Genomic DNA, 10,939 nt, shown 5'->3' on the forward strand with positions numbered 1-10,939 from the left:
CTGGATCCCAGTTCCAGTGCCCTGATCCCAATTCCCAGCCCAGGATCCCAACTCCTGGGGCCGGATCCCAATTCCCAGACTGGATCCCAACTCCCAGCCCTGGATCCCAGTACCCGGGGCCCAATCCCTACTCCCAGCCCCGGATCCCAGTTCCCAGCCCTGAATCCCAGTTCCCGATCCCAATTCCCAGCCCTGGATCCCAGCTCCCGGGGCCGGATCCCAACTCCTGGGGTCCAATCCCAATTCCCAGCCCTGGATCCCAGCTCCCGGGTCTGGATCCCAGTTCCAGTGCCCTGATCCCAACTCCCAGTCCTGGATCCCAATTCCCAGCCCGGATCCCAGCTCCCAGGGCCCTATCCCAACTCCCAGCCCGGATCCCAGCTCCCGGGGCCCGATCCCAATTCCCAGCCCCGGATCCCAATTCCCAGCCCCGGATCCCAACTCCCAGCCCTGGATCCCAGTTCCCGGGACCCGATCCCAACTCCCAGCCCCGGATCCCAACTCCCAGTCCCGGATCCCAATTCCCAGCCCGGATCCCAGCTCCCGGGGCCCGATCCCAATTCCCAGCCCGGATCCCAGCTCCCGGGGCCCAATCCCAACTCCCAGCCCGGATCCCAGCTCCCGGGGCCGGATCCCAACTCCCAGCCCAGATCCCAGCTCCTGGGGCCGGATCCCCTCCGTAGCTTCCCAAGGCGCCCGGGACGAGGAGCAGGCGTGCGGCGGCGGAGCCGTGCTTTATCGAGATCTGTTCGTGGAGAGCACGCGGGATCCCGCCCTTCCACACGGGATTTGGGCATTCCCACACGGAATCCGGGCATTCCCACACGGGATCCCGACATTCCCACACGGAATTTGAGCATTCCCACACGGGATCCTGACATTCCCACACGGATCCTGACATTGCCACACGGGATCCTGACATTCCCACACGGAATTTGAGCATTCCCACATGGGATCCTGATATTCCTACACTGGATCCTGATATTCCCACACGGGATCCTGGGATCCCAGCCTTCCCACACGGAATTTGGGCATTCCCACACGGGATCCTGACATTCCCTCCTGGGATCCCGACATTCCCACACGGAATTTGGGCATTCCCACGCAGGATCCCGGCACTGCCACACGGGATTCCCAGCATTCCCTCGTGGGATCCAGGCATTCCCACACAGGATCCCGACATTTCTGTACGGAATTCAGGCATTCCCGTATGGGATCCCAAAATTCCCACATGGAATTTGGGCATTCTCATACGGGATCCCAAAATTCCCACACAGGATCCTGACATTTCCACATGGGATCCCATATGGGATCCAGGCATTCCCACACGGGATCCCGACATTCCCATATGGAATTTGGGCATTCTCACACGGGATCCCGACATTCCCATAGGGAATTGGGCATTCTCGTATGGGATCCCAACATTCCCACGTGGGATCCTGACATTTCCGTATGGGATCCTGACACGTTCCCACGTGGAATCCCAACACGTTCCCACATGGAATGCTGACTCAATCCCACATGGGATCCCCACACATTGCCACATGGAATCCTGACACATTCCCACGTGGAATCCCGACTCGATCCCACACGGGATCCCGACTCGATCCTGTCTGAAATCCCGACATTCCCACGTGGAATCCCGACTCGATCCCGCCTGGAATCCCGACACATTCCCACGTGGAATCCCGACATTCCCACACGGAATCCCGACATTCCCACACGGAATCCCGACTCGATCCCACGCGGGATCCGGGTCCTCCTCTGGTGTAAAATTCCCAAGTTCAGTTCTGGGGTCGCTGCTCCCAATCCCGAGGTCCGGGGACGAATCCCAGAGCGGAGCCGGAGCGGGGAAATCCGGGAACACCAAACCGGGAGCGCACGGAATTCCAGAGGGATTTCCGGGAATTTCAGCAGGATGCCCCAAAATTCCAGCAGGATGCCCTGGAATTCTGGCGGGATCCCCCCAAAATTCCACTGGGACACCTCAGAATTCCGGTGGGATCCCCCAGAATTCCAGCGGGATCCCCCGAAAGGAAGCCAGGAATAAAAACCAGGAATGCCCAGAGCAGGAATTGGAGAAGCTGGAACCGGGGACTTGTGGGGCTGGGGGGTTTTGGGGTCCCATTGGATTTTGGGGTTCCCTTCGCTTTGGGGATCTCGTGGCACTGCCAGGTTTTGGGGTCCCACAGGGTTTTGGGGTTCCGTGGGATTAGGGCATGGCCAGGTTTTGGGATCCCACTGGATTTTGGGGTTCCCCTGGCTCTGGGGGTCTCGTGGCAGTGCCAGGTTTTCGGGGTCCCACAGGGTTTTGGGGTCCTGTGGGATTTTGGGGTCCCCTTGGATTTTAGGGTCCCGTGGGATTTGGGCACTGCCAGGTTTTGTGGCACCACAGGATTTTGGGATCCCACTGGATTTTGGGATGGATCCCACTGGATTTTGGGATCCCACTGGATTTTGGGATTCGAGGCACCGCTGGATTTTGGGGTCCTGTGGGGTTCAGGCACTGCTGGGCTTTGGGGTTGGGTGAACTTCCAGGATTTTGGGATCCGCTGGATTTTGGGGTCCTGCGGCATTCCAGGCTTCCCTCCAGGATTCCCCGGGATGCTCCGGGATTCCCCGGGATGCTCCAGGACTCCCCAGGATTCCCCGGGATTCCCCGAGATGCTCTGGGATTCCCCGGGATGCTCCGGGATTCCCCGGAATGCTCCGGGATGATTTAGGATCCTCCAGGACTCCCCGGGATGCTCCGGGATTCCTCGGGATGCTCCGTGACTCCCCGGTATCCTCCAGCATTCCCCGGGATGCTCCGGGACTCCTCGGGATGCTCCAGCATTCCCCGGGATTCCCCGGGATTCCCCGGGATGCTCCTGCAGGGCATGGGATGCTCTGGGATGATTTAGGATCCTCCAGGACTCCCCGGGATCCTCCAGGATTCCCCGGGATGCTCCGGGACTCCCCGGGATTCCCCGGGATGCTCCGAGGGAGCGGCGGCTCCGGGGTCTGTGCGAAAAGCAGGACGAGTCACTCGGGGCTTCCTTCCCTTTTCCCGATCCCGGCCTGGGATCCTTGCTGGGGATCCCTTTGGGATCCTGTCCCTGTCCCTGTCCCCGATCCTGGCTTTAGGACACGGCCGGGTCCTTGGGCGCGGGCGGCGGCCGCGGGAGCAGCGCGGGATCCTCGGGATACTCCTCGGGATACTCCTCGGGATACTCCTCGGGATACTCCTCGGGATACTCCTCGGGATACTCCTCGGGATACTCCTCGGGATACTCCTCGGGATACTCCTCGGGATACTCCTCGGGATACTCCTCGGGATACTCCTCGGGATACTCCTCGGGATACTCCTCGGGATACTCCTCGGGATACTCCTCGGGATACTCCTCGGGATACTCCTCGGGATACTCCTCGGGATACTCCTCGGGATACTCCTCGGGATACTCCTCGGGATACTCCTCGGGATACTCGTCCCCGTCCGGGAAGCACGGCCCCTCCCCCAGCTCGAAGAAGATGGGAAGATCCCCGGATCCCACGTCCACGGCGCTGGAATCCACCAGGAACAGCGGCTGCACCGTGCAGGGCACCAGCTGCTTCCCTGGAAAACGGGAATTTGGGATTGGGAATGTGGGATTCGGATTGGGAATGTGGGATTGGGATTGTGGGATTGGGAATGCGGGATTGGGATAATCCACCAGGAACAGCGGCTGCACCGTGCAGGGCACCAGCTGCTTCCCTGGAAAACGGGAATTTGGGATTGGGAACCGGGATGCTCCGGGATTCCCCGGAATGCTCCGGGATGATTTAGGATCCTCCAGGACTCCCCGGGATGCTCCGGGATTCCCCGGGATGCTCCGGGACTCCCCGGAATGCTCCGAGATTCCCCAGAATGATTTAGGATCCTGCAGGATTCCCTGGGATGCTCCAGGATCCTCTGGGATGATTTAGAATCCTCCAGAATTCCCCGGGATGCTCTGGGATTCCCCGGGATGCTCCAGGACTCCCCGGAATTCCCCGGGATGCTCCAGGATGATTTAGGATCCTCCAGGACTCCCCGGGATCCTCCAGGATTCCCCGGGATGCTCCGGGACTCCCCGGGATTCCCCGGGATGCTCCGAGGGAGCGGCGGCTCCGGGGTCTGTGCGAAAAGCAGGACGAGTCACTCGGGGCTTCCTTCCCTTTTCCCGATCCCGGCCTGGGATCCTTGCTGGGGATCCCTTTGGGATCCTGTCCCTGTCCCTGTCCCCGATCCTGGCTTTAGGACACGGCCGGGTCCTTGGGCGCGGGCGGCGGCCGCGGGAGCAGCGCGGGATCCTCGGGATACTCCTCGGGATACTCCTCGGGATACTCCTCGGGATACTCGTCCCCGTCCGGGAAGCACGGCCCCTCCCCCAGCTCGAAGAAGATGGGAAGATCCCCGGATCCCACGTCCACGGCGCTGGAATCCACCAGGAACAGCGGCTGCACCGTGCAGGGCACCAGCTGCTTCCCTGGAAAACGGGAATTTGGGATTGGGAATGTGGGATTCGGATTGGGAATGTGGGATTGGGATTGTGGGATTGGGAATGGCGGGATCCTCGGGATACTCCTCGGGATACTCCTCGGGATACTCCTCGGGATACTCGTCCCCGTCCGGGAAGCACGGCCCCTCCCCCAGCTCGAAGAAGATGGGAAGATCCCCGGATCCCACGTCCACGGCGCTGGAATCCACCAGGAACAGCGGCTGCACCGTGCAGGGCACCAGCTGCTTCCCTGGAAAACGGGAATTTGGGATTGGGAATGTGGGAATGTGGGATTGGGAATGTGGGATCGGGCTCATGCACTGTGCAGGGCACCAGCTGCTTCCCAGGAAAACGGGCGTGTGGGAATGAGGGCTGGGAATGAGGGATTGGGATTGGGGGATTGGGAATGTGGGATTGGGATTGGGCATGTGGGATTGGGAATGTGGGATTGGGAATGTGGGATTGGGAATGTGGGATCGGGCTCATGCACTGTGCAGGGCACCAGCTGCTTCCCAGGAAAACGGGAATGTGGGAATGAGGGCTGGGAATGAGGGATTGGGATTGGGGGATTGGGAATGTGGGATTGGGATTGTGAGATTGGGAATGTGGGATTAGGATAATCCACCAGGAACAGAGGCTGCACCGTGCAGGGCACCAGCTGCTTCCCTGGAAAACGGGAATTTGGGAATGAGGGATTTGGGATTGGCATTGGGAATGTGGGATTGGGAATGTGGGATTGGGATTGGGATCGTGGGATTGGGAATGTGGGATTTGGATTGGGATTGTGGGATTGGGAATGTGGGAATGTGGGATTGGGATCATGCACCCTGCAGGGCACCAGCTGCTTCCCTGGAAAACGGGAATTTGGGATTGGAAAAATGGGATTGGGATTGTGGGATTGGGAATGTGGGATTGGGAATGTGGGATTGGGAATGTGGGATTGGGATAATCCACCAGGAACAGGGGCTGGACCGTGCAGGGGACAGCAGGGAATGTCCCAGAAAAAAAAAATCCCAAAGTTCCCATGGGATACCAAAGTCCCCCATTCCCAAACATCCCAAAATTCCCAAAAATCCCCCAAATCCCCCAAAATTCCCTTCGGGATACCGGAGTCCCCCGCGCCGGGTTCGGTCTCCGTCGGTTTCTGCTGCTCCTGGTTCGAAAGGAGATCCTGGATCTGCCGGAATTCCGGGAATGATTCCGAGGTTTTTGGGTTTTAAAGGAATCCCAAACCCAGCCCCTGCTCATCCCAAACGTTCCCAGAAATGATCCCGGAGAGGAAAATCCCGGAATGGGGCGGAGCTGGTGCCATGATCCATGGATCCTGGCCCTGATCCTGATCCCTGATCCCGATCCCAGTCCTGATCCTGGATCCCAATCCCAGCCCCGATCCCAATCCCAGCCCCAATCCCTGATCCTGGATCCCAATCCAAGCCCCAATCCTCATCCCAATCCCAATCCCAACCCCAGCCCTGATCCCAATCCTGATCCCAGCCCCAATCCTAATCCAGATCCCGATTCCAATCCTGATCCCAATCCCAGCCCCAATCCTGATCCCGATCCCAATCCTGATCCTGGATCCCAATCCCAACCCTGATCCCAATCCTGATCCTGATCCTGGATCCCAATCCCAGCCCCGATCCAATTTCCAGCCCCAATCCCAATCCAAATCCCAATCTCGATCCCAATTCCAATCCCTGATCCCAATCCTGATCCCGAATCCCAAGGTCCAATCCAACTCCCAGCTCTGATCCCAATCCAAATCCCAATTCCGATCCCAATCCTGATCCTGGATCCCAATCCCAGCCCCAAAGCCTGATCCCGATCCCAATCCTGATCCTGGATCCCAATCCCAGCCGCGATCCCTGATCCCGATCCCAATCGTGATCCTGGATCCTAATCCCAACCCTGATCCCAATCCCAGATCCTGATCCCAATCCCAGCCCCAATCCCTGATCCCGATTCCAATCCTGATCCTGGATCCCAATCCCAGCCCCGATCCCAATCCCAGCCCCAATCCCTGATCCCGATCCCAATCCTGATCCTGGATCCCAATCACAACCCTGATCCCAATCCCAGCCCCAATCCAATTCCCAGCCCCAATCCCAAACCCAATTCCAGTCCTGATCCCAATCCTGATCCTAAATCCCAATCCCAGGTCCAATCCAACTCCCAGCCCCGATCCCAATCCAAATCCCAATTCCAATCCCAATCCTGATCCTGGATGCCAACCCCAGCCCCGATCCCAATCCCAGCCCTGATCCTGATCCCAGACCTAATCCCAATCCCAGTTAGTGATCCTGGCCCTAATCTCAATTCCAAACCTGATCCCAGCCCCAATCCTAATCCCGATCCCAATCCCAGTCCTGATCCTGATTCCAATCCCAGCCCTACTCCCAATCCAAATCCCAATCCCAGCATTGATCCTAATCCCAACCCTGACACCAATCCTAATCCCGATCCCAACTGCAGCCCCAATCCCAATCCTGATCCTAATCCCAGTCCCACTCATGATCCCAATCCCAGTCCCATTTACGATGCCAATCCCAATCCCGCCCCAATCCCGATCCCAGCCCCAATCCCACCCCCAATCCCAATCCCAATCCCTGATCTTGGATCCCAATCCCAGCCCCAATCCTGATCCCAGCCCTGATCCAACCCCCAATCCCAATCCTGATCCTGGATCCCAATCCCAGCCCCAATCCCAATCCCAATCCCGATCCCAGCCCCAATCCCAATCCCTGATCCTGGATCCCAATCCCAACCCCAATCCCAGCCGTGATCCCAATCCCAATCCCGACCCCAGCCCTGATCCCAGTCCTGATCCCAGCCCCAATCCTAATCCAGATCCCGATTCCAATCCTGATCCCAATCCCAGCCCCGATTCTGATCCCACTCCCAGCTCTGATCCTGATCTTGATCCCAATCCTGGATCCCAATCCCAGCCCCAATCCTCATCCCAGCCCTGATCCCAACTGTCCTGAGCCAGGGAATTCCTGGGAAAAAAACCTGTCCTGACTCCAGGAATTCCGGAATTCCTGGGAAAAATCTGTCCTGAGCCAGGGAATTCCCGGGAAAATCCCACCCTGAGAATGGGAATGATGGAATTCCTGGGAAAATCCCACCCCCAGCCAGGGAATTCCCAGGAAAATCCCACCCCCAACCAGGGAATTCCCAGGAAAATCCCAACCCCAACCAGGGAATTCCCAGGAAAATCCCATCCCAAGCCAGGGAATTCCTTGGGAAAATTCCCACCCTGAGAATGGGAATGATGGAATTCCTGGGAAAATCCCACCCCCAGCCAGGGAATTCCCAGGAAAATCCCACCCCCAGCCAGGGAATTCCTGGAAAAATCCCACCCTGAGAATGGGAATGATGGAATTCCCTGGGAAAATCCAGTCCCCAGCCAGGGAATTCCCAGGAAAATCCAGTCCCCAGCCAGGGAATTCCTGGAAAAAATCCCACCCTGAGAATGGGAATGATGGAATTCCCAGGAAAATCTGACCTGAGTCATGGAATTCCGGGGGAAATCCCACCCTGAGAATGGGAATGATGGAATTCCCGGGAAAATCCCACCCTGAGAATGGGAATGATGGAATTCCCAGGAAAATCCCACCCTGAGAATGGGAATGATGGAATTCCCGGGAAAATCCCACCCTGAGAATGGAAATGATGGAATTCCCAGGAAAATCTCATCCCCAGCCAGGGAATTCCCAGGAAAAATCTGTCCTAAGCATGGGAATGCCGGAATTCCCGGGAAAAATTTGTCCTGAGAACTGGATTCCCACTGGGAATGAGCTGGGATCCTGGGAATTCCCTGTCCCAGGAATTCCCACTGGGAATGAGCTGGGATCCTGGGAATTCCCAGTGGGCACTGGGGATTTTGGGAGTTCCCAGTTGGAATTTTTTGGGAATTCTGGGATTTTTTCCGATATTTTTTCTGGGAATTTTGGGAATCTCAGGCTCACGTCCAACAGGGAAGAGTTTATCCCGGGAATTCCCACTGGGCACTGGGGATTTTAGGAATTCCCAGTTGGAATTTTTGGAAATTCCCGGTATTTTTTCTGGGATTTTCCCGGTAATTGCGGTGTTGGGGCTCTCACGTCGAGCAGGGACGGATTTATCCTGGGAATTCCCACTGGGAACGGGCCGGGATCCCGGGAATTCCCAGGAATTCCCATTGGGCAAATGATGGAATTCCCAGGAAAATCTCATCCCCAGCCAGGGAATTCCCAGGAAAAATCTGTCCTAAGCATGGGAATGCCGGAATTCCCGGGATGGGAATTCCCTGTCCCAGGAATTCCCACTGGGAATGAGCTGGGATCCTGGGAATTCCCAGTGGGCACTGGGGATTTTGGGAGTTCCCAGTTGGAATTTTTTGGGAATTCTGGGATTTTTTCCGATATTTTTTCTGGGAATTTTGGGAATCTCAGGCTCACGTCCAACAGGGAAGAGTTTATCCCGGGAATTCCCACTGGGCACTGGGGATTTTAGGAATTCCCAGTTGGAATTTTTGGAAATTCCCGGTATTTTTTCTGGGATTTTCCCGGTAATTGCGGTGTTGGGGCTCTCACGTCGAGCAGGGACGGATTTATCCTGGGAATTCCCACTGGGAATGGGCCGGGATCCCGGGAATTCCCAGGAATTCCCATTGGGCACAGGGATTCCGTGAGTTCCCAGTTGGAATTTTTGGGAATTCCGGGTGTTTTCCCAGGATTTTCCCGGTGTTGCGGGCTCTCTCTCACGTCGAGCAGGGACAGATTTATCCTGGGAATTCCCACTGGGAATGGGCCGGGATCCCGGGAATTCCCAGGAATTCCCATTGGGCACAGGGATTCCGTGAGTTCCCAGTTGGAATTTTTGGGAATTCCGGGTGTTTTTCCCGGGATTTTCCCGGTGTTGCGGGCTGTCTCATGTTGAGCAGGGACAGATTTATCCTGGGAATTTCTCACGTCGAGCAGGGACAGATTTATCCTGGGAATTCCCACTGGGAACGGGCCGGGATCCCGGGAATTCCCAGGAATTCCCATTGGGCACAGGGATTTGGTGAGTTCCCAGTGGGAATTTCTGGGAATTCCGGGTGTTTCTCCCGGGAATTCCCGGTGTTTCCGGCTGTCTCTCACGTCGAGCAGGGACGGATTTATCCTGGGAATTCCCACTGGGAACGGGCCGCCATCCCGGGAATTCCCCGGAATTCCCATTGGGCACAGGGATTCCGGGAGTTCCCAGTGGGAATTCCCAGGCATTCCGGGTGTTTCTCCCGGGATTTTCCCGGTGTTCCCGGCTGTCTCTCACGTCGAGCAGGGACGGATTTATCCTGGGAATTCCCACTGGGAACGGGCCGCCATCCCGGGAATTCCCCGGAATTCCCATTGGGCACAGGGATTCCGGGAGTTCCCAGTGGGAATTCCCAGGCATTCCGGGTGTTTCTCCCGGGATTTTCCCGGTGTTTCCGGCTGTCTCTCACGTCGAGCAGGGACAGATTTATCCTGGGAATTCCCAATAGGAACGGGCCGGGATCCCAGGAATTCCCATTGGGCATTGGGATTCTGGGAGTTCCCAGTGGGAATTTTTTGGCATTCTGGGTGTTTTTCCCGGGATTTTCCCGGTGTTGCGGGCTGTCTCTCACGTCGAGCAGGGACAGATTTATCCTGGGAATTCCCACTGGGAACGGGCCGGGATCCCGGGGATTCCCAGGAATTCCCACTGGGCCACAGGGATTCCGGGAGTTCCCAGTGGGAATTCCCGGGCATTCCGGGTGTTTTTCCCGGGATTTTCCCGGTGTTTCCGGCTGTCTCTCACGTCGAGCAGGGCGCTGTCCATGCTGAAGCCGTGGGTGCTGAGCAGCGCCTGCAGATTGTCCAGGCTGGAGTCGATCGTGTCCAGGTGCTCGTTCAGCTCCGACCTGGCGGCGGGAAAAACACCGGGAGTCAGGAAAGGAAACACCGGGAATGGGGGGGGGAAACACCGGGATGAACACCGGGAACGGGGAACGGAAACACCGGGAATGGGGAACAACGCCGGGAGTCAGCAACGCAAAACACCGGGAATGAACAGCGGGAATGAACAGCGGGAACGGGGGGGGAAACACCGGGAATGAACAGCGGGAACGGGGAACGGCAACACCAGGAACGGGGAAAAACACCGGGAATGAGGAACAGCAACACCGGGAATGAAGACTGGGAACGGGGAATGGCAACACCGGGAATGGGGAACAACGCCGGGAGTCAGGAAAGGAAAACACCGGGAATGAACAGCGGGAACGGGGAACGGAAACACCGGGAATGGGGAACAACGCCGGGAGTCAGGAACGGAAACACCGGGAAACACCGGGAATCAACAGCGGGAACGGGGGGGAAAACACTGGGAATGGGGAACGGAAACACCGGGAATGGGGAACAGCAACACCGCAAATGGGGAACAACGCCGGGAGTCAGGAA

At 57.5% G+C, this 10,939-nt stretch overlaps 2 protein-coding genes across 2 annotated transcripts in view; both read right to left on the minus strand.

The window, feature by feature from the left end:
• Nucleotides 1-639: 639 nt before the first annotated feature.
• Nucleotides 640-2,591, minus strand: LOC121340724 (the record flags this gene model as incomplete). Its single annotated transcript, XM_041413659.1, has 2 exons — nt 1,619-2,591; nt 640-1,572 (listed from the first exon to the last, which is right to left on the minus strand). Coding segments are annotated over exons 1-2 (943 nt in total), but the record flags the coding sequence as incomplete, so codon positions are not given.
• Nucleotides 2,592-3,814: 1,223 nt separating this feature from the next.
• The window catches only part of LOC121340723 (heat shock factor protein 1-like), a gene marked incomplete at its 5' end in the record, with an annotated part of 25,463 nt that continues 18,338 nt past the window's right edge, over nt 3,815-10,939 (minus strand). The window contains 3 exons of the mRNA XM_041413658.1: nt 3,815-4,487; nt 5,607-5,676; nt 8,939-8,973. Of these exons, the coding sequence (XP_041269592.1) occupies nt 4,255-4,487; nt 5,607-5,676; nt 8,939-8,973 (338 nt within the window). The remainder of the gene's footprint in view (nt 4,488-5,606; nt 5,677-8,938; nt 8,974-10,939) is intronic.

Source organism: Onychostruthus taczanowskii, unplaced genomic scaffold, assembly GCF_017590055.1.
Source record: "Onychostruthus taczanowskii isolate IOZ18803 unplaced genomic scaffold, ASM1759005v1 scaffold423, whole genome shotgun sequence".
In the NCBI taxonomy this organism is placed as follows: domain Eukaryota; kingdom Metazoa; phylum Chordata; class Aves; order Passeriformes; family Passeridae; genus Onychostruthus; species Onychostruthus taczanowskii.